This window comes from Trichoplusia ni, chromosome 14 (assembly GCF_003590095.1).
Source record: "Trichoplusia ni isolate ovarian cell line Hi5 chromosome 14, tn1, whole genome shotgun sequence".
Taxonomy (NCBI): Eukaryota; Metazoa; Arthropoda; class Insecta; order Lepidoptera; family Noctuidae; genus Trichoplusia; species Trichoplusia ni.
Genome location: NC_039491.1, coordinates 2,036,621 through 2,061,020, shown reverse-complemented (window position 1 = coordinate 2,061,020; position 24,400 = coordinate 2,036,621). Strand labels below are relative to the sequence as shown.

The window sequence follows — 24,400 nt, the reverse complement described above, 5'->3', positions numbered from 1 at the left end:
ACGGCAAGGATGTGAAGAAGGAATGATTTAATGCATTGAAGCTGTACAGGTAGATGGCGCTAGCAGTAACATAAACTTACAATAAAAAAGGTTTTTCTAACAGAATTGAAATGGGTTCATTCAATCGACGAATTGACTTTGTTTTTACGTAGGAGTCAAATTCCATGCCCGAGGGCTTTATAACTTACAAAAAATTCCAATTTACTCTGACAAATAGTACCTACATTATAACTATCTCAATATTCTTTCTCTTCATCATAGCTTAGTTTTTTGACTTGTAAAAGATGTGTAATTACATCTTCGCTAAAATCCAAATTAAATATCAAGAGACTTGAATCGAAACAAGATTACATAACCTCAACGCATAAGCACACAGCCTCTTTCAAAGGAAAACTTTTCCATCGCATTTCTCTTGACGATTGCAAACCAGAATCCGGTCTGAACTGGTACATAATGTCCACAATGACTAATTTATATTATGTTAGAGAATAGCGTGAGAGTATGAAGAGACATCGGTTGCCCTCTCGCTATGCACTATATAGCCGCTTAGGTACGTCTGTGAGAGCGAATCGACCAATCCCACCTGAACCACTGCTTAAACTTTAGACATAGGACACTTTGTGGCAATTTTAATGATCTGATATTTTCCGTAAATGATTTTAGAGGATGTTATTACGGATTGAGTCCATAATAAATGAGGTTTTCAGATTTTTGATTGAGAAAGTCCAAAGTTTTCGAGGAGATACTTTGTAATATGAGTAAACAAATAGGCAGCTTACATACAATCCCGTAGTAGGAAATTTGAACAGCCTATACGATACTCCAAACACGACTACTGTATCCACCGCAGATTTCTCCAATACACATTGACCGTTAACGTCCTAATAAGGGTCTTTATTACCACACTGAAACTTTAAGCAATAAAACCTTTTTTACTGCACGGTAGGATTAAAATCAATACTTCGTTATCAGCCTTTAAGAAAGATATATCAACGTAAGCCTAATTCCCGGCCATTAATAAATAATGTTTTAGTGCTTATTAATAAACTCGTTGGAGTGCCATAAAAATAAGTAGCAAGGGTTTTTACGCAAACAGTTTGTAAAAGGAGTGTAAATTAAATAAGAGAGACAGCGCTATGCACTGCGCTTAGTTGTGTTTCGCTTACACCAAGGCAATATTGGGCTTACCTAATGCCACAACTTCAAATTATATTTTTGCTGTGTTGGGAGCAAGATAGCACACTTCATACAGTAGAGCGCTATCTCCGTCCCACACCTGTGATACTAGTTCCGCAATCGTGCTTTCAGGATTCATAGCTGGCATTTCTTTTTAATCACTTCTTTTTTTCTCAACGGACAATAAAGTGGGTGTATTACATGGTCGCATTGTAAAAGTTATCCAACTCGGAGGTATTTCTTTACGCTCACTACCTTGATACAAATAAAGGCACAATAGCGAAGAGGCATAAATAGGAAATCGTCGCTCCACTGACTCGGATAATTCACTAAGAACCTGAGTTTCACATGAAAATTGTAATTTTGTATGCAAATTGAATTCACAGCGGTTACTGACGAGATTAACCTTTTATTTACACTCTGACATTATATTCGTACGTTCAAGAATGTTACTAACTATGACCTTTTTGTCTCGATGCATCAAAAAAGAGAAGCAAAGGATATTAACACTTAGCTTACCTTGAGAAATTGAAAGTGGAGTATTAAAAGTACGTATTGTTTGTACGTATAAGTCAGAAGAATTCTGTGACACACGCTTCTGGTATGATGCTGTGACATGAATCATGATTCTCTCGTGCCAAGATCTGAAACAGATTAAACGTCATTGTTACTGGCGCAGATTGTTATTAACTGACCTATCCTAACATTTTTAGTTTGTATAGACAAAAACGTCACAAGGATAAGAATGAAATACGAATTCTACGGAGCGTTACATTAGGTCATGTGACTAAGATGTATCTTTAAGAGGAAATCTATATTTGTGTAAAATCTCATTTTGTTATCCCTAGATGATGTGCTAGAGCTAAAAATGATTATTTTTCTAAATTTGGATACTTCATCATATGTGGAAAGATAGGATATATTTTTTATTCAGTTCAGTTATAATTGTAGTAATTGAAGGCAAGTAAAGCTGCTTCTTATTGCCAGAATTCCAAAAGCCACATTTCTGGAAGGTACTAATAGTGTTTTGTAATTGATTTCCAAGTAACTGTTGCTTATGTTTACCGTAGACCCATGTATTTCATGATTGGGCTGAAGGTCGTGCTACGATTCTTAGAAATACTCGAGCCTTCAGCGACTATCGATTGCGAGATAATATATACTTTGCCGATTCCAAGAATGTCGTTGACGTTAATTTATTCCCAGATTTTTTATTTCAATTCTCATCCTTCTTAGAAGTTCTTATATTCATTTGTCATACACGTTTGTCATTGAGCAAGTTTTAATAAGCGAAAAAAATATGTAATGAAATCGGTCAAGTGCCAGACGGAATCGCAACACTGAGGATTCTGTGCAAATGGACTAAGAAGGAAAGATCGGTTGGGTGGAAAATAATTTAGTTGGTGCGACAACCACCAACAAATGCATAACGATCTTTGCCAAATCCCGCTAATTCATTTTTTGTATTCGTTGCAGTGTAGGTAATACGGTTCATGAGACTGGTGACTGACAGATAGACAAACATCGGAGCCTCAGTAAGAGGGATCCATTTCCAGCAATTGGATACAGAACTCTAAAAATGAAATCCAATCGTGTTTATTACGACAAGGTAATAAGGAGCTAGTTGATTACACGGAAGATACAGTCGAGTACGACAGTATCATTGAGTGTCTTGCTCTTACGCTACATACAAAGGTTGCTTTATAAATATTCCAGTCATGTTCCGTGTGTACAAACGTCGTGATTGTACATAATGCTGTACAGTAATTGGTCAGGTGATTAGCTCAGTTTCAACGACGCAATTATTGTTTTTACTATTTCAAAGATATTATGTTTTGTGAAGAGCGTGTTTTGTGTGACCGAATGTCGTGATTGAACACGTTCAATGTTGATGATAGAAGGAAGTGGTACTGGAGATATAAGGGTGTGAGTATTTGGAGATGACGATCAACCTTAAGATTCGAAAGATTTGAGACGTTTTATAGTTTTAATGCCAAATACTTTACTAGGTTTAATAAAAATGTATAGATATTTCGTGTGTCAGACGACAAACAACGACGAAATCCTAAGTTTAGCAAAACTGAATTAATTGGCTTGCCAAAAGAACTCTTATAGTAATTCTTGTTGTGTGTCGTCTTGTAATTCACAATTGTGTAAACGAGATACCGCTCTACGTTATGAATCATGCCATCTCGTTTTCACATCACCAACTGTCTTAATAGAATCGTAGGTGGCAGGTCCGCAGTACTGCAAATTGAAGGTATGGGCACTTCCCTCCACGCTATATTCCATGATAGCACCCGTCTATGTCAAGTCTTTAGCAGTATTACTAGCATCGCGATTGATGCTTTTTGTGCCAAAACGTGGGTTTGTAACTCGTACGGGACAAATATTAGTGTGACCTGCGTGGGTTTCGTGGCTGTAACGGTTTACGAGGAATCCGAGACTGAGGCAACGATTTGATGAATACCCAGGGAATAATAGGATTTATTATGTTAATGTTGAATGTGTTAGACAGCTACTGAAATCCTTATTTAGTGTAAGTTATAAAAGGTGAACTGTGTCTCTTTGACGACTACAATCTTTAATCAGTTTTGTTATTGTTATTATATCACCTTTTTTTTAAATTTCTCTCTCACTAATTAATTCAATACTTGTGTTCACAAATATTCAAGTCACTAGCATGAAAGCACGAAGAATCATAACAAGCATTTGTGGATCACGTTGTGCACTGTGTCTATGACGTGGTGGCCTCAGCCACTTGGCTACCCAGGCAAATACCTTTTTCAATATATTCACGTGACATTTAAAGATTGTGTAGAAGATGCGAAGATTTTTTTTTAAAGAAGTTTATTATTCCAGAACCTTTTTATCATTTGAACATCTTTTGACATTCTCAACAACATTGGTCTAAGGACCTTCTCAATGACAGATGTCGGACATTTACTCTTTTAACGCCGTTTGCCGTCACGTGTATGGCAGTTAGAGCGACACCTGTCGTCCTAACACTTAAGGGATAGGAAGTTAGTACAGTAGAACAATTACTCATCTTACTGACCTCGACAATCGAATGACCTTGTTTACTCGCGAGTTTTACGTTTTATGTCATTTCGTGTGATGTTTACAAATTTTCCATTAACTGATTGAGAGTATTATAGGGATGAGTTTTTTGTTAGATTTTATGTTATAAAAAGGTATGGAGAAGGGTTAGCTGAACCTGTGGTATCACTCGGGGATTGAAGGACATTTAGTGATTTGTATGAACGAGGTGCGGGTTCGATCCCAACGCAGGTGCTTTTTTAAAGTTATATATTATTTCATAATTCTAAGACACAGACAGAGGTGAAGGAAAACATCCCGAAGAAAGCTGCCGTTCACATACACGGGAAGAGGCCTGTGCCCAGCAGTGGGACCTAAGGAGGTGATTTATGGAGATGAACTGATCCCTAGCAACACGTATATAGATATACAAGAGAACCCAGTTAGATGTCGCTACTAGTATCAATTACTAATCGTATCATCATTTGCATCTCAATATAAAGAAAGCTATTAAACCTAATAAGAAAGTCATCCAATCGCTTTAATTTTAAATTTATGCGAATGACTTAAAGTCATTCCAGTGACAACTAAGAATAATAATTTGTGTGGTCCTCGTGTTATGACAATCAATGATTTGACCATTCATCTGATAGAATTAAATATGCACAAGTTATGAATTAATGAATTCACAGTAAGATATATATGACAAAATAACATATTAACTGTCAATAAAACGTCCGACAGTCGCAATAATGATAATACTAACAAGTTGTTGGACATCTGATACCTGAGTTAGGTTGAGGTGCAAGTTTCAAGATAAGGGCGTTAATTCATGATAAGGTGTTTAGTGTAAGTATGTAGGAGGTTTTTTTCGTAATGAAGAATGATGAGAAATTCGTAGTAAGAACATAATAAAAAAAAACTAAAGTTTTTTTGAACAATAATTCAGCAAACATTTTACAATAGTCATGAAAAAGAACGTCTATTGAATATCTGACGAAAATTCTTGTTTTTTTTTTCAAACTTGGTAGCATAAAGAAACTTTCTTTTTTAAATTTCTTTACTAATTAGATTTTAACTACTTCGCTAAGAAATTCACACAAATACATTTTTACATTGTCATAACTTTGATACATTTATAATGTTTGTACAAAGAATAATTTCTATCTGCTCATTATGCGAGCTCTTTTCTAGCCCAATTCCATACAAAAAACACATAGCCTTACTCAACATGTATTCGGACCAAAACAATTGAACACACGGCACGATCGCTCACGACTTGGCCCGCAACACTGCCGCACGGCGGTTAGAAGTCGGCCGTCAAATCGCGGCGTAAAGCGTCCTTCACGGATGAACGGGCAAGACGAGAACGCAAACATGCACATAGCAACACATACTACAGCATTGTTTAATTACTTGTTTTCTATTTCTCACATCTAAACCAATGACGTCAACTCCCAACTATTTATTAATACGTGTACTTATTTCCTTAATTATAAGACACAATTTGCATGTGCTTATTGAATCGTTGCGACTGTCCAATCATGATTCTTAAAAAGATGGACGACTTTGTTTTGTATTAATAAGTTGGCACGTTACTGACGCAAATAGTCTTAAATTTAAAGTTTTAATTGAATTATCCGCAGGTGCATTTTCCGTATTAAGGAACTCGGCTCTTTGACGACGTCTCTAAAGTGCACATTACTGTATCAAGATAGACCGTATCTTCTGTTTTGCTGTTCTTACTGATATATTTATACAAGCACACACTTGCGTAAATAAGCGAGGAGGAAACGCGTGACAAAGAAACATCAAACGTGTGATACCAAAACACTCACTTCGCAGGTGATTCGAAGATTTAAATTTAACGGAATAACAATGTACTACGCTATACAGTAGCTCTAGTATATGTTTGTCCCCATCCACGCCTAATCAGCTCCCGTGACTGACAGTCATGTTTGTACAGGGACCCCACATCGAGAGCTGAATGCCTCTTACATAATCTAAAGCAACATTAATTTCCTAATACTCGAATACCATAAGCGTGAGATTACTTTCCACAGGTGTCCCCATAGCAACGGGCCGGTCGCCCAAACAAGCCACATTAAAACAATCCAGTTTTAAACATCGGTAAAATTGATCTACTATTCGTCTGTGTGCCATCCAGGAAGCGAGAGGTCTTTGGCTCCCGCCGGAATGTGCCCCGCGTGGGTGGATGAACCGATCCCATACACTGCCATACACTCCCATGCACAAAGCACACGGCTTTCTATTGATTTAATGAACACTATCTTATCTTACCCAATAGGCTTATTACGCTCACTTTACGCATTTCGTTGTTGATTCGTCCAATTAATGTTTCAAAATAACTCAGCTCATAAGTGATGGTTAAAAGATTAATTAATTGAATCTATAATAAAATAGAGTGTTTATTAAATATGGGTTTCGTTACAATTAAGACGTTATTTATTGTGCTTCGAGCTGATAAGAGATGGCGCTACTAGAAACTAAACGATACAATATTAACACAACAAAGGCACCTATTGATCATGAAGAACATTATTATGTAATATTAATTGAATAATTATGTACTCGAAATACTCAATTTTAAGATACGTTAACATTTAATTTATTTTCAAGATATTAATATAACGCCAAACACCCGTGTGATCGGCAAACATTACGAGTTTTCCAAAAAATATTGCAAATGAGGAAACCAAATGAAAAATGATGAAAGGGAAAGATGTCAAAACTCAAATAGATTATCTCTTAAACAAACTAAAAGAGAGCTCCACCAGAAAAATAGGAAAAGAGCATGAAGATGATTAGAATTAACGAATCACCGCACCAACGACATCAAAAGCGATATCCGCAAATATCCGCAGCATACGACAAAAAGTCCAGATAATTACACAGCATGCAGTAACGAGTATGTTACCTCTAAACGATATTGTAAAGTTATGCTCAATGAAGCTCATTACCGAGCAATTTCCGATGGTTTAATGTGTCCATAAATTTGCTGAGCCCGGGACAACGGTTTGATTGCCGATAAAACGTCGGCCGCAACGGCAGTTCTGTATTAAAAAGCTGTTAATATAATTTGCACCTCGTTATGATTTGGACTCGTCCTCAGAATAACACAGTCATGGGAAATTAAACGTCTTACGTCATGCTCGTAATCAGATAATAAATTTCAGCCAAATTTGTTTTTTCGTTACGTGCTTCCTCCGAAATTGTGTAATGCAGTTGTAAATTTTAAAGGCTTCATCCGGGGACATGGCACTTAGATGCAACAGAAAAACAGGACTATCATCATGTAAATCAAAAATACTAATTTCTAAAATGCATCAAATAAAAAAAAGTTTATTCACTATTTCTGGATTGTGGCGGCCTATCACCACCTCTTAAAGTAACCCCGTTGCGGATCTGGAAGTAACATGGCGCTCCAAATGGCATAGAGTGCCACTGCAGGATCTGTGTAACTGTATGATCTCAGTTAACACTTCAATACCACCTGTTCATCTATAAGTTAAAAAAGAACATCTACATATTCTAAGAATTGCCAAAATTTAACACCAAAAAGGTTTCGTCACATTTAATGAAGGTAGGCTGTGTGACTATTTTTAGAGAAGGTCAACATCTTTGTTTGTAGAATCCCATGTTCCCAATATCTAAACATAGAAAAGGTAATATCATGACGTCAACATTATCTCATTTTGTGACAGGAAATATATTCTTTGCCGACACGATATAAATGTGTCAAAGACTACGTGTAAAATACTCCAAACTTACCTCTGGGAAAAGCCTTCGCTGATAATAATATACTCCTTATTTTCATCCTAGAAAGTAGCACTTTAAATTTAGATAAAAATAACGTGACATCTCATTGCGTTTATCATTTGTCTTATCATAAGTTTCTAATTTGAAATGGGAATATTTAATTGAATAAATATTCCATCGAAGTGCAGTTTTTATCGATCAGATGTATTGATTGTGGATTCACACCTGTTTCATTCTTAAACTAATCATCGATTTAAATACCATGAATGCGCTAAAGAGTTAGACAGCTATTAACGGGAAGCGTTAATAAAAATAAACGTTAAGGCATATCAGTAGTTTATCTAACTGATATGATAAAAACTTGATTGCCATATGGGTTTTTTTGCCAAATGCACGCGTGATCCTTAAAAAAACATGGATGAAATGGACTATTAGGTAACAATGCAAAAACGACAGATCCAATGATTATCCTTGAATAGTTATTTATCAGCCTTATTCCCAAGTTGTTCAACGAAAACCTAGTGACTCTAGTAACATTGTCAGATGAAGGTAAAGGGAATATACATGATTCCGTAACATCATCCAGATTTCTGATACCTACGTAGTCGTCACCCGATAAATATTTTGTAAATTCCAAGATTACGTTGCCTGATCTTGACTCGATGAGATAAAGTATCTTATATTTAGACATCTGTCGGATACCATTGTTTAGTCGATAGTGTTACTCACTAAAATGCAGGTTACCTTCTTATTGTTTTTAGGTAAGACTGTTCATTTACCACTATTAAAACATTTATACGTTTACATCGTTATTAGTGAAAATACGAGTAACTAATTTTTACATATAGGTTATTGTTTTTCAAAAGTGTGCAAAACCACGTTAGAGACCTGCTTCTTGTGACTGAGATATCAGGTTGTACATCAAAGATACGATAAGAAGAATTAAAAAAAAACTGTCATTTTCCCATTATCTCTTCATCCGAATGATTGTTCCATTTTCTTTCTTTCAGGATGTTCAAGCTATGTCTTAACGTCTCCTGTTCCTGAGACAGCTGATGCAGCAAGAATAGTTAATGGATACGAAGCAGACATAAGAGATGTCCCCTACCAAGCCTCCTTGAAAAGAAGGGTTGTGTCTGGATATTCTCACATGTGTGGTGCAGTGATCATAAGCGATAGAGGATTGTTAACTGCTGCCCATTGTGTTGACCAGTAAGTGACAATAAATTAACAATTGGTTTTTTTTTTATATTTTAATACTAAAATTTAAGTAGCTTAGCTAGCCGTAGCGTTACAAAAACAAATTCTTGTTTTGCTCACCATCTCTACATAATTTATTTCAGATACGTTGCAAACCCGTCATCATTACGAGTCACCGTTGGGACAACCAATCGTGTTACTGGGGGAAGGACGTACGACATATCAAGAGTCTTGCCTCATGAGCAATACTCCACAGATACCCTGGAACATGACATAGCAGTCCTGGGAACTACGAGGACTATAACCTTTAGTATTTCAGTAGCTCCAGTGGCTATACCAAGAGAAAGTTTTAATTTGCCAGTTGGTACTGAAGCCATTGTTTCTGGATTTGGGACAACTTCGGTAAATATTAATACTCATTCGGCTATCCCTTCATTTCTAAGTCCTTCGACAGTTACTTATTAAAAAATCTTATAAAATATCTCTTAGTGAAATTGGGACAATTATAGTCGTTGCATAAGAACTTAAAAACGGGTAATGGGTAAGACAGAATCCCTTGACTATGTTATTAGCTTCATATAGAAAACATCAATTATTTTTTCAATATTTGAAATACTGTCCGATATACGAATTACTGTCAATACATTCAAGTGATTCAATCAGTGATGGTATTCAAAGATCTGTATATTTTCTATAAGCCTTTCTTTTGCTCAAGTGTTATATATTTTTATTTCCCAAAATCACATTCTCCTCTGTTCAGTACGAGGGATCATCGTCTTCTGTGCTCCTGGCCGCACGCGTGCAGATTGTCGACCAGCAGACATGCATGCGCGCATACATGCGCATCGGCGCTGTCACCTCCGGCATGGTCTGTGCACATGGGGTCAACCCATTGAGAGATGCTTGCCAAGGTGACTCCGGTGGCCCCTTAGTAGCAAATAACCATGTCGTGGGAATCGTATCCTGGGGTGAAGGCTGTGCCAGCATTCAATACCCTGGTGTCTATACTAGAGTCTCCATGTACCATACGTGGATACAGCAGCGAATGACCCTAATTAACTAATTCTGGAGAATGATCTGAAATTTATTTATTGTATGTTATTGCGAATGGATCCATTTGTTTTGCGGTGGTTGTTAGAAATAAATGTTGAATAATGCTTGTTAATTTTATTTCATAAATCCTTGGAAGCTGACCTAAGGTTGGGCAAAGGTTTGCACTTCGTGGTGAAGGTTAAAAAAGGTGTTGAAAACCAATGAGTTGCAACTATGGACGGTGTCAGATATGACAAAATAAGGAAAGAGGAGGCATAGTCGTATGATGATGCCATTACCATGATAACTCGCTGATGGAAAAAATGTACCAGTAATCCCAGATAACCTGTAGATGACGTAGAATTTAAGAGGTATAACGATAGAAATAGTTTTTCCGAACCAAGGAGTATCGTGTTGCCCAGGTAACTGGGTTGAGGAGGTCAGATAGGCAGTCGCTCCTTGTAAAACACTGGTACTTAGCTGAAACCGGTTGGACTGGTAGCCGACCCCAACATAGTTGGGAAAAGGCTAGGCCAATGATGAACGATAGAAATAGTTTATCATAAGATAATTTTTTTATGTGACGAAATGTAATACGATATGATGACATATAATGTAAATGATGTTAATAAACAACAAGTGATTATTGAACTTGGAGTGCATTGTACGGATGAAAGAGACTAATTTAAATACAAACAACTTTCTACAATAACACTGGCGGATACGGTATATTCTAAGTACGTGTCAATGACATTATTAACGTACCTACTGATAATGTTCCGTCATTTACGAAACCGTTAGTGTTAAGCAAGGATTGTACTGAAAAACTTGATAGTAACAATTCGAACAGTTCTTTCGAATATTTGAATGTATTATTGCTATCGCGTTGCGAATGTGTTTGCATTCTAATTAGGAGTAGCTGTTTGGATTATTTATGTCAAATGTTATTTGTAGATTCTTCAATTGTTTTTGCAACTGAACCAGCAACTACGCTTGTTTTTTTTTAATTCAACATGACATGTGGCCCAATGATTTATGATGCTGAACGGGACTTTTTTTCGCAAATTAAGCATAGTTTTCTTTCATAATAAAGACATCACTCTACATCTGACTACACCACATTATCTTTATATACCTACCTATATTTCCCCCATACCTATTCAGGAAACTCATCTTACAGTTACAGAGACTTTACAACTTAATTACACACACATTATTACAACAATATAAATAAAACAAAAGTAAAATGCGTGTTCAGTACGTGGATGATGATTAAATAGATACATTACACCTTATAAAGCAATAATTAACGTGGTTTATAAGGCGTCGCAGTAATGGAGATGACGCCCCTAAGAACGCGGAAATAGAATAGAATGGTCAATATTAAAGTGTTCCGTATATAAGAGTATGTTATTAAGTAGTGTGTGTTTGAACTATGAATTAAAAAAAGAAAATACTGTAATGATTATGGCTCGTAGATGCGTGAGAGAGATTTCGACCGTGCAACGTGATTTCGATTTAACTCCACAGTTTCTCACTTTTTGAGATATTAACTTACCTTTTTTATCACTGTTCTGCTCCTTTTATTTATAGCGGGATCGTATATGTCTTGTAGGCTTTGTCAATAAATGGGCTATTTAACACTGAAACAATTTTTCAAATCGGGTGAACAGTTCCTGCGATAAGTGCGTTTAAAACAGTCAAACAAATTCTTCAGCGTTACAGTATAAAGTATAGATTGCAAACGAAAGTTAAACTAAAGTTACCGTTAAATGTTCAATGAACTTAACAACTAGAAGCACTTTGTCTAATTAAGGGGAAGCCATGTTCAATTTCTCCCAAAGAACCCTTTAAAAAAATACTGATTTCTACGAACGGCTCAACTTCCCCTTAAAAATTTTGCAAATCAATCCCTAATCAGTTAAATGCTAAGGCTAACATAAAATCCCCTTAAAAAACGTTGACTGGAACAAAGACAGTCTTGCATCGATGTCGCCGCCCGCTGTTGCCCTGATTGATCGATTCATTTGAATCGAGACGAGATCCGATTTATGATTAGCACCTATCGGATTTGAGGCGTCCCTCGTGGATCCCGTAGACTAGGGGTTCCCATCTTATAACACGAGAAAACATTGTTTTTTTGTTATAGGTAATTTAGAGGGGTAAAGACGAGGCAAAAATTTGTCATCTTAGAACTGTTAAGTAATAAAAGAAAATTTGTTTTTGATTTTTTAGGTAAGTAAATTTGCGTCTTGTAAATTGCCGAACCAAATTTGATGAAACATTTCTGCCTGAAACGTGTACCTACATCTTTTAATTATAGAGTGGTGTTAATGTCAATTCTTAGCATGTACTGTTTACCAATTCAAGTTCATCGTTAAGATATTACTTAGATTCAGTAGGATAAATAGTGTTATTTAAAATGTAGTAATAATGACTAAGTGTTTATAAAGACAAATAGGGATTTTATAGAAACAAGGAAGCATGAATGATTCACTTTTAATTATGTAACATTTGTGTGGCTTCAATGGTAGTCAGCTTGACGCTTTACAAAGACTAGTATGTTTTAACATGCTCTGGGTTCTAGGGTTAAGGTGAACCCGGAAAACTTTTACTACGGCTGAAAGTCCGTCCGTTACAAATCTGTATCTCATGAACTGTGATAATTAGACAATTTATTTTTTAAAGATGATGTAGTTGTACCTTCTCATTATGTGTTTGTTTTTAAAGATTATTATTAATATAAATATCGAGGTGAAGCATCTGTTGTAAAGTTGTTAATTCGATTGGTACCTAACAGTTTTAACACTTTTTTTTAAACCTGGAGTCCCGAGCCCAACTCGCACTTGACTGTTTTTTACTTTAACACATAAATCACTAAATTAAACAACAAACAATCAACACTTATGTAAACATCATATCGAGAAAGAATTGTAATCTTCGTTAAATACGGTGAAAGCTTCCGACACTCGCTCGTAATCCGTTTCCTCTTTCTAGACTACCACATTGTTCTTTAGCTTTCACACAAACAACGAACTTTAGACTCTACCCCAATGCAAACAAAGTTGCATTCAGATTCAAACGGATGGTGATTAAAGATCTTTGAAACATAAGCGCAAAAATTTATTTACGACACCCCCTCATTTAAACATCTTCTGTCCCGCTCATTAGTTTGTATCGATAGAATGTTTTGTCTCGTTTCGACGACCCCATAATAAATTTTGGGACGATTCTGAATTAACAATGCCATAGTCATAATTCGCAAGCCTGTTGCGGCGCATTCAGCGATGTTTAATGATTAATATTATGATGACATTCGGTGTTTAGTTTACAGTTGATTTAATCTATACGTAGCTTATTCAAAGGAATATCAGAGCGTATGTTAATTAATTAACCAAATTAGTGTTAGTTTACATGAGTTTATTCATGCGACGTATCATGAAAATAATGATTGAATAACGTTATGCATGGTGATAAATTGTTTAATTTCAATCAGCTAGTTTAAAATACAAAAAGCATTTTTAGCAGGCTTTTGTCGCTTTCTTTTAAAAATCAAAACTTCAATACTATGTGTAAAATAAGTTTATCGATAAACCAAATAGTAAGCGCCCATCCCTAGTAGAGTGACGGAGCGTACGCCACTTAATTCTGGGGTGGCATTGCTCAGACGGCAATAACGTATACACGAATAGGTGTCGAGTTGGGCCCTGGCGTCTTACTCGGATCAATTCTAATCTCTGTCGTCACGCGCTGAGCGGCGCGCCGTGACACTTCCACTAAACATATCCACTGTATCAATATTTGACGTCACGTAATCATAACTGAACATCTTTCTTCTCAAATTACGGAAGTCTAAAGTTTTTTTTCTTTGTTTTTTGTTTTTTATTAGACCATTGTTTATGGTGGGAAAAATTTAAGTGTCGACGTAAATCGAATGAGGTTTTGAAAATGATGAAGTATCTAGTTGGTTGTTCATAAAATCGTGTAGGTACGTGTGGTTTAAAACCAAGATTTATCCATCAAGATTGACGTAGATTGTTCTGAATCCATTCAATTCTAAACAACTAAGTCCCAATCCTTGAAACATTCAAAAAGTCAATACGTTGACGATATTCAATTCGATTAGGCCGTTGAGCGTCTAAACCCACCGATAAGTAAGTGTAATGCTATAAGTCCCTCGGCCTATTACCTGGCAATTTCACAGAACGATCTACGTCGGTTCGCGTCGACAGCACACAATGATGTGACACACACGGGCTTTGTAACGGAGAGGGACGGCACTCGCTCCCGCGATTTGTTTACACAGTGTAGCTTTCCCTTTCGCGGCGCGCGTGTGTGCGTGAGCATCTGTCGGCGGCGCGTGAGTGTGCGCGCTGCCCCCACAGCTCCCGCTCCGCGCCCGAGCGGGCGAGCGGGCGGCGGGCGAGGTGCGAGCCGGCTCGGGGTAGCCTGCCTACGCTTGTATGCGTGACCCAGTCGAATAAATCTAATATTACACACAAACATATTGGTGGCACGGCGTGTCATTTTTACGCTTGTGTTGTCGCTACTTGGGGTTCTTTATGCGGCGCGATGATATTATTATTCTAACGATTACGACATCCTTTATGCTTACAATAAAATAATTAATAAGGGATGAAGTGTATTGTTGAGCGGGAGTTTGTGATCGGTATCAGGCCACTCAGGCACTGTTCGAGATTTAAAAAGGTAACGATAAAGTTTATTGCCATCTTCACGGTTAGTGGCGTCGGCTTTATTTAATTAAAATATTGGTGCTTGAGTATTTTGTTAATTGCTTAACATATATTGTGTCGATGAAAATTGTTTGGCTTACTGTAGGGCACTTAAATCGCGTGCGCGGAATGATTCAATATTGATATGTTCGGCACAAGAACAATCCCAATAAAAAGAGCGCATTTTTTATACATAAGTTAAACTTAGCAAAACTAATAATAGTTAACCGTTACTTAACAATAAACTAATTCTATGAATGAATGAAACGACTTTACAATCCCGTAGTGACGTTACTAACTCATATCGATAACATCGTAAACAAAGTGCAGAAAGACAAAACAGATAAGACAAACATAAAACATCATCCATAATTATAAATAATATTAAAACATCTAATTCATTAATTACTGCCAAAAGTATTTCAACTAACGAGGTTGTAGGCAGAAAATCTCCAAGCATTCTCAATTACTTATTCTGTGACGGAACAGTTGACAGGACGCTCAACCCCCGTTCAGTTTAACAATTAGGCGGCAGGGCTCATTGTGGCGCGACCCTACCTCTCCAGCCATTGTGGACACCACTATAACGCGTCCACCACAAACAGACCCCTCACACAATACACTCATCCCCCTCCACGGCCCATTTTGTACAGCACCCGGGGGGATGCACAGCTCAACTGGAACTGGACAGCAATATACAAATATTATTATCCTGCCTTTTCACAAATATCAATAACGTATTACCAGCTACGGAACAGATTTAAAAGTTAAGCACCGTGATTTTTAAATGACTTTATTTGCAAATCGTTTTAATATTGAGATGGAATTAATTACATTTTGTACATTAACCTATATTTTAATTGAAGAAGTATTTAATGAAGTGTCTTTAATTGGATTAAAAGTTCAAGGTTTAACGGTTTTAGACTGAAAAAATCTTTTACAAAAATAAAAAGCAATATTATGAATGACTTGTATCAAGAAGTTTCTTAGAAAAATCAAAAGCGGTAAGTAACCTCTTTTGTTGCAAACATTTAAGAAATAAGTTACTCAAGCTTATCTATTTGTTGTCGTCAACAGTAGATGGCGCTGCAAGTCGTGCGAGTGCATTTCCTAAGTTCGTTTAGATCGCGTGACAGCCGAACGTAAACATACGTCGATAAGTTAAAGTTAAATATAGCGTAAAATAAAAATATGGCGAAATTATTATAACCATTGTAAAAACAACGCATGGGATTACCGACTTTTACTATGAGAGTCCTAACTTATAATAATATTGCATTTTTGTATAATAAGTAAATTTGTTTTCAATAAATACGACACAAAATCAATTTCTAAATAACGATGAAATGACTGCTAAATATTCATGTAAACAAAACTCGACCCTTTTGAAATTTTAAAAAATAAAAACGGATACGCTTTATTCCCGCCAATTTGATTTAACTACCATTTGAAAAAAAAAATAGACAACCAGACACGACTCGACAAATAAAAAATAAAACTGATTTGAATTTGGAACTTTACAAAATCAGTTTTTTTAATAATCTTTTCAGTTTAAGCGGTTTTATGATTAGTACAAATTAATTTAAAAACAGTTCACTGAGAAACTTTTTAAAGAATTAGAAATATTTCTTCAAACTTTTTGACTTAATTTTAATTAAATTTGTAAGAAATACTTGTCACCGCGACCTTTACCAGAAGTGGTTAGCTGGAGAGCCAGTATGTGTAGTTCTCGGAATATAATTGCATCAGATCAAGGTTGTTGACCTTTGGCCGGCTAAGGACATCAGCCCAACTTCCCGTGGGAAGAGAATGAACTTCCAATGGCATTGATATAAAACCTGTGCGAAAGGAAATGCGAAACTAATACTGAATTCGAAATGTTTTCGGGAGCAAATGACTCGAACAAACCCAATATGACTGAGGTACCTAGTTTGTAGGTACGATGTATTTACGTATGTAGGTACTCATACAATAAATGCTCATCTAGACGGTCCTCCCTGTCTCCCCCTCGTATCGTGCAACCTTTTTTCTAACGGGTTTAAAGTCATGAACTTAGAGGTCAATAAAATTCGACCAGACTCGTCCTCTGTAAGGGTAAATACACACTGCAGCTATTTTCTATCAGTAATATACAGATATATAGCTAGTTATACAGTTAATTCTATTTGTAATGTTGATATGTTATCGTTTAGGTATTAAGATGTAAAGACATGTTTAAATCTGTAAGTAAATACTAATTTCATTTCATATCGAAAGTATTTAATTTAATTGTTTTAAAACATGACTCTACATGCATAAGGTGTCTTTTAAAAGTTTCTAAAAATTACTTAAAGGCTTGTTATTATGACGTTTATAAATCTATTGAAAGTTAGCTGATACAATAAAGAATAACATGGGCGTCTTTCATTTTAGAAAAATAAAGAAATAATTATTGTAAAGAAATAAGTGTAAAAAGAAGTCGCGGGTAAAATTACCGTTTTCATAAAATAACAAAATTTGTTGGAGGATATGTACGTCCGTGTGTATCACTTGACTTTCTACTATTGCTGTTTTAAATTCATAGCTTGTGGCGCTACAGGTTTGATATCCACTATTATATTGTTGGGTACATACAAATAATTGTATAACACAATACTGCTTGATATTCATTATAAGAATTCTGATACATTTCTTCAACGACCTTTAAGTCTGGAGCTATTTGGTAATCTGATATGAGATTACTGATTAAGTAGATATTGTATCCAATGAATTGGTTTTAGTTTTTATAAAGGGAGCTCCTGATGAGGGGAAGGGAGCTATTTGTCTATGAGACTGGAAGCCAAGTCCATTATAGGTAGGTATAGGATGGGCAGAAGAAGGAATATGAGCCCGAGCTGACTTAAACGTGTCTTAACAATAAGTAACAGAATTATAGACACAAGCAATTTAACTTTGTTAAACGTTCACAAGTTAAGTAAAATTACAAGCTAACACGCGCTTTTGATTTTATCGTTATAATTAAAAACAATGAAATTAAAGCTGAGAGCGCGAAGTCGCGAACCATGTAGACAATATTCAAGATAACGATCAAGACAAAACGACAAATGAACTAATGTTCCCGGCGTCTGAAACCAATATTATCATATATTTAGCACATTAACATTCCACAACATATGTTTTATGTATGTACAAATTCCATACGTACGTGTAAACATAGGCACGCGAGCCGTTTTCTCTTCGAATCTCACTTATACTGTAGTAAATACAGATCTAACTAAAGAGACAATATCCCCGACGTTAAAAGGCCAGCCCAAGTAGATTGGGGGGTGGGGCGCCCGGGAGAATCACCCTCCCTGTGAAATTACTACATTTTGAAGGGAACAACTTTTTATGAGAATAAGCCGCCGCTATGAATCTCGAATTATAAGCGAATTGAGTGGTGTGGGTGCAATACTGTTCTAGTTAGCCGGCTTTATTAATTTAGAAAATTTAGCGATAACTTCTTCCTTACCTCGTAATACTTACGCAATCGATGACGTAATTTTAATATAACAGTTTATCTAGAATTAGCCAATTAATCTGAGTAACTAAACTATTCAAGTTAATTAGTAATTGAGCGCAGCGCGGGACAACAAAGTTTTCAAATAACTTTAAACTGTTGTAGTGACAACCTTATTGTCGTTTGTGTTCGGGATGGGTCGGGAGAGGTCGGCTGCGGTCGGTCTCAGTCAATAAGGTGCATTGGCCGCCCCAAGTTGCCTACTCGACGTTACACTGGACCAGGATAGACGAAAATTAAATTTCCCATGATATAGGGAGAATATACAAAGTTGGAGGCAAAATTAAATTTAGAGGTAGAATTAAAATTACATAAACACTTAGGTAGGTTATAATGATTTTTAACATTATCATAGATATAGTAGATAGAGATAGAAAACAGGTGCACATTAAAAAAAAAAATATGTTTAAAACTTTTACAAAAAACCATTTAAATTACCGTAAAAAAATGACCTTCAGGAATAGGTATATTATTAATAAAGCATCTTCATAATAATAGTTAAGTAGCTACTCGATGTGCAAATATTAACGCAAATATTTTTTTGTAGGCAAAAAGTTAGTATCAAAATATTTGAGTGGATAATCAATGTACTGGCAACACCGCCCCGCGTGGAGATGAGATTCTCCACGGGTCGAAGGGTGTGAACAGGCGCACCGCCTCAAATACCGTTAGGGATAATTGCGTCTCTTTTATTTACACCAGCGCTTATAACAACAGGAGCAATCTAATACACTTTGAAATTCGATATTCTTTTGTTTCTTTATTATCTTTATGCGGTCCAAAGATTAGTCGCCAGTCACTTGTTAACTCTTTGTAGTCAGTTTTGTCGCTCGACCTTGACAAACTCGTCTCCGTATGACCTGCAAAAATTATTTCGACAAAAAATAGCCACATTTGTATTCGTAGAATTATATTTATACTACAGGTGCGTCTGCAACATACCTAAGCTGACCGAGGCAACATGTTGATTTAGTATATCAATTGTAACCGAATCTTGGTTGAGGTGTTACATAACATGAGCGTGAGATATCCCTGTGGGCGGCGGGAACGGAATGCTGGAGGAAAGCCGACGGCCTTGACACCACAATATTTGGTGCGCCTACCCAAATAGCCACAGACAATAAAAGTACACTTGAAAGTTACATTCGAAACGGCAGTGCCACAACTTCTTAAAGTAGTTGTGTCTCGTTCTGTGGACCTGCTATAGGGTGACGTACACAGTTGAGCTTTCACGCTTAATGCGCCGGCGCTTCTTATCGCGGTACGGTAATTAAGACTCGGCGGTCGCGCGTGTTATTCAAACTGTTTAGATGTACTCTATAAAACCCCGTTATTCCTCCCACAACATGCGGAAAAATACCCTCAAACATTTATAGAATTGCAAAAGCTGAAACGTTGCTGCTGTAAAAAAAGAGAAACGTTGAAATGTGTCATTTTTGCTGCGTATCGCTTTTTGTTTTGCGAAACGAACTAAAAAGAAGACGATTAAAAATGATCCACGTGAATGTATTCGCGCGGACAATATTTTAAAACAAAATGTCACACGCTTTCCACGGGTGTCTGCCTCCACCCGGCGGGCGGCAGGGGGCGCGCGCGGCGGGCTGGGGGCGCTCCCCCGCTCAACCAGTGGGGTGTCATTGTGGACTGTGGTGTCGTAACTCCGCGAACTTTTTAATTTACAATTAGGTAGCTTCCCATTTCTCTGCCCTATTTAGCTCTCTTTTTTCCGGTAGACTCCGTAGCCGCGGTCGCAGTTCGTAATTAAAATTTATTTATCAAATTACTGCGCCCTTAATCTTTAATTTCTTTCAAGAGATTCGTATTATATCTTAACCCTTGCTTATTCTAAGGAGGCAGCGTAAACTCGCCGGCAATAAGACTAATCGAGAAACAGCTTTCATTTTCGAAACCTGACGGTTTGGTTTCATATTAAAGCCTTGTCTATGAAATTCACTTAGTCATAGAAACTAGACTACAAACAGTGTTATATAAACAGAATCAACAAATAATAATGGACAATTATCCTGAATGTATAAAAAGTGAAAAAGCGGTCTGCACGAAACACATTTTGGGTAGTAAACGCCGATCGGGCGCTCAACAAAGCAAAACAACAGAATGGACTTGAAAGAGCAATTGTTTCGGAGCGACGTAAATGACGCCGACCCCTGACCACGGGGTGTCCGTCACTGATCGCTTATTTTGACAATATCGGCCTACTAATTAACTTGTTTTTAAAACAATCCACGTTGTTGAACTTTTTCGCCTATAATTTTTTGGTCTAAGTTAGAAGATGTCAGCGTTTGTAACTTAAATTATTGTTTCCGTGAAATGGAACTAGATGGCGTTTGTAGTTATTTGAAAAATTATGGAAACAGCAAGACTTTACTCAAAAGAAAGAAAGAAAAGTGTAAAAAGGTAAATTCGTGATCTACAACAAATATCTACAGGCCTGCATCATCGGAGGTAAACATACGAATTAAAAGCTTTGATTCAATATATGATGAGAGCTTCGGCTAAATACTTGAAACTTGACTAACTGCACGCATCGTATTTTTTTTCATAACCGATTATCAAACTTAAGTATCTATTTTTGGTGACCCGCCTTATCTGCTGCACAACTGCTTCATCCTGCGTAATCTTCTAAAAATCACCAAAAATATTTTAGTATATTATCGTAATTAATTAAGTCATAAACACCGACACGCTATACGCTTATAACTTATGCCGATCAAGCAAACATCCTCTGAATTTGTCGCGACACCCGTGGCGTCTGTTTTTGTACCTCTTATTCACGCGGATGCCTTCACTTACTTCTTTATAGGCAGCCTTTTGAGAACATTAAAACAATTATACTTCATAATAGCATTGTCAGTATTGTTGACTGCTTGTACCAGTTTAAACTAGTTTTACCTGGTTTGTAGTAGGCGATCTATTGTTTTTGCATACCTATGCTTTAGGAAAAAAACGATTACGCAAGAAGTACTTCATTACAGAAGTTTGTCCCCACAGTTATTGGGATTGAACTTAACTTTATTTTTTACATTATTGGTACTTTGGTTCTACAAAAATCTGTTACGCTGCGGCCCCATGTTGGGCGCCAAATAACCTCATAGTAACAATAAAGCAGCTTATTAGATTAAAACTGATGAGTAATGAATAATAAATTATTTTATAAAAGAAATATAAGTATCTAAGAGGTACTTGAGCTAATAAGTAAGATAACTTAACCTTGTTTTTTTGTAAAAAAAATATTATACGAGAAAATTGTATTGAAGTACTTTGCAAAAAAATAAGTCTGTTTAAGAGCCCTTAATGATTCTCGAAAAAACGGATGTATACTTTACGAATCTCAATCATATAAGCTCCGCCAATAATAGAATCGAATAACAATCAGAAATGTATTGAGCCTCCACGTGAAAAGCAATTCAGGGCGTTTAACGCGAATAGGCAACACGTTCCTAAATATACATCAAAGTCAGTCTGTCTGAATAATACGTGTCTTTTGGGACCATTGTCAAAATTTACAGGTTAATGATCCAAGAATCTAATCCCTATGTACGAAATTTTGTTATTATAAAATATAGGTATACATACATGTCCTGCCTCTCTGTCTATCTTCCACTACGTCAACTGGTCTCTAGAAGTTCTTGTTACAAGCGGACAGTTTAAAAAAATCCAAGCTCCATCGCCAACTACATCTTTAAAATTGATATAATTTAAAGATAAATTATCCGTGGTACCTTACTACGAAAAACCCATATTTATTTTCAATAATACCTAATTGTTATGTTAATAAGCTAATGTCATTTTAAAAATTTGTCTGATATAACAGTACGTAGTTACTCCAAGTGTTAAACTAGAAATAGCAATAAGAGGGCGATCACTCCTCGTCTATTCGTGAACTAATAAAGTTATTTCAGTCCTTCCGATATACCGGGTGCGGTAACCACAACCAAAGCCGACGAAAATTCTATACTTAAAACATCTTGTAACGTTGACTTGTGATTCTTCTTGGAGTAGATAAGGGATACTCAGTTTAAGTAATATGATCTCTTTTTATCCTTTGAGGTAATTTTCTTCTTAAATAGCCTTCGTAAGATCCTACTGCTAGGCAAAGGCCATTCCTTACCACTTCCAAACGTTGCTGATGTTTTATGTCTTAAAAAACGAATTGATATGATGACAACCTTTTGAAGAGCCTAAGGTCCGTGATCTTTATCAAATCTACTCGAATAGATTTGATGAAGGTTCAAAAGTGCGAATTCAAATATGCGACTGCGAATAACTCTGCTAAAATGTTAAATTACCCATTTCTTAACAATCTGTATTTTTCCTTGAAAAATGTTTTTCATTTTGCCAACAAATTCAATAAGAAGAAACACGTAAAGCCGAACATTTAGCTAGTATTATTGGGTCCTGAAAATCAAACATGTCTGAGTCTAGATCGGATTCAACCCCAAGGGACTCTTTCAACCCCGATCCGATTTCCCCGAAGTAAATAAATTAAGGCCGATTTGATCTATTTTTAAACAATGCTAAATAAGAAAAAAAATATTATAATGGAAGTATATAACAAGAGCTAAATATAAATTCTTCATTTGGTTCGGTTTATTTTGTCATCCTATTTCGACCTACGCTGAAGTAGAGATAAATTTAGGACACATTGTATTTTGCCATTAAATTACTTTAAACATTGAATGTTATTAAGAGCGGATCTGAAAGGATCGCGCACAGATCGATCTGCTTTTATGATCTTCAATTATGATAAACAAGTTCATTTTTAGATTTCGGCTGTGTTAACTGAAGGACTTAACGTTCTTGTTAGCCGACAGTTCATATAATAAAGAAGTTGCAAATTCTAGCACGTTTTGGGATGACAAACATTTTATGAGTAATCTTCAAATGCGTTTAAAACATGTCGAACAAGCCAATACTCACGTAAGTCAAGCGGCGTACTCATAAACAATTCCGACTATCGCCGCATAATGCCCAGGCGCAGGCAATGTGTACCGTTAGGGCGGCCTTTGTCGACGTCAAGCAAAAAAGCCTTTTGGAAACACACCGCCACCCTTCGTCGGCAAAAAACATAAAACAGAAAGAAAGGACCACAAATTAGGGAATCGGCATCGGAATGTTGCACCCGTGACTTGAAGAGCAGCATTTATTATAAATCGTCTAAATTATAGCCTCGGAGCATGGCGCATCCCTTTTGTCCTTCACTCCGAATTGATGGAACTTTATCATGCAAAAAACCGTATCGGAAACCATCCTGTTACGATTTACACCGTGGCGCCTTGTTTACGTAATTGATGTAGTGTTATGTAATGTGTTGAAAACGTTTCTTTTGGGTTACCATTATTAGAACAATCTTCATGTTCGTATTATGCTTGCAGTATTGCAGTAGATAAATCTAGACTCAAAATGGATTTAAATTAAGATTAACTTAATCATATCTCCATTATACTGTCAACAAAGCCTATTCTAGTCCAAGATTACATTAGCTCGTAATCTTCGTCCGAAGAAACTAGGCTAAGTCGTTGTTATCTGATACTCAAAGGAAAGGGACAGAGCACAATATCACCTTCTACAATGTAACGAGGCAATTCAAATGCTGACAAAATGTGGGAATCCGCTATACTTGAATGAAAATCTACACAAGTCGATCAATACCCGACTGGAATATTCCCAAATATCTAATTTGCTCATAAAAAATGTTTACCTGCTGTTAAAGAGCGGAAAGGCCCAATGCCACGTGCGCTTGCCCTGCAGCTTGTACACCGATGTTTTCAACGCACCTACCCCAACTATTATCTTCTACATTCTGTTGTTTTTTTTCTGTTGACATAACAATTAGAAACGAATACTAAGAATTCTGTGCTATGACAACAAATATTGATGCAGT

General features: G+C 36.4%; 1 protein-coding gene across 1 annotated transcript; it reads left to right on the top strand.

The window, feature by feature from the left end:
• Positions 1-8,674: 8,674 nt before the first annotated feature.
• Positions 8,675-10,352, top strand: LOC113500502 (trypsin-1-like). The gene is made up of 4 exons (XM_026881327.1): positions 8,675-8,756; positions 9,006-9,207; positions 9,339-9,597; positions 9,956-10,352. Exons 1-4 carry the CDS (start codon positions 8,729-8,731, stop codon positions 10,256-10,258), a joined length of 792 nt encoding a protein of 263 aa, XP_026737128.1. The 5' UTR covers positions 8,675-8,728; the 3' UTR covers positions 10,259-10,352.
• The last annotated feature ends 14,048 nt before the right edge of the window (positions 10,353-24,400 follow it).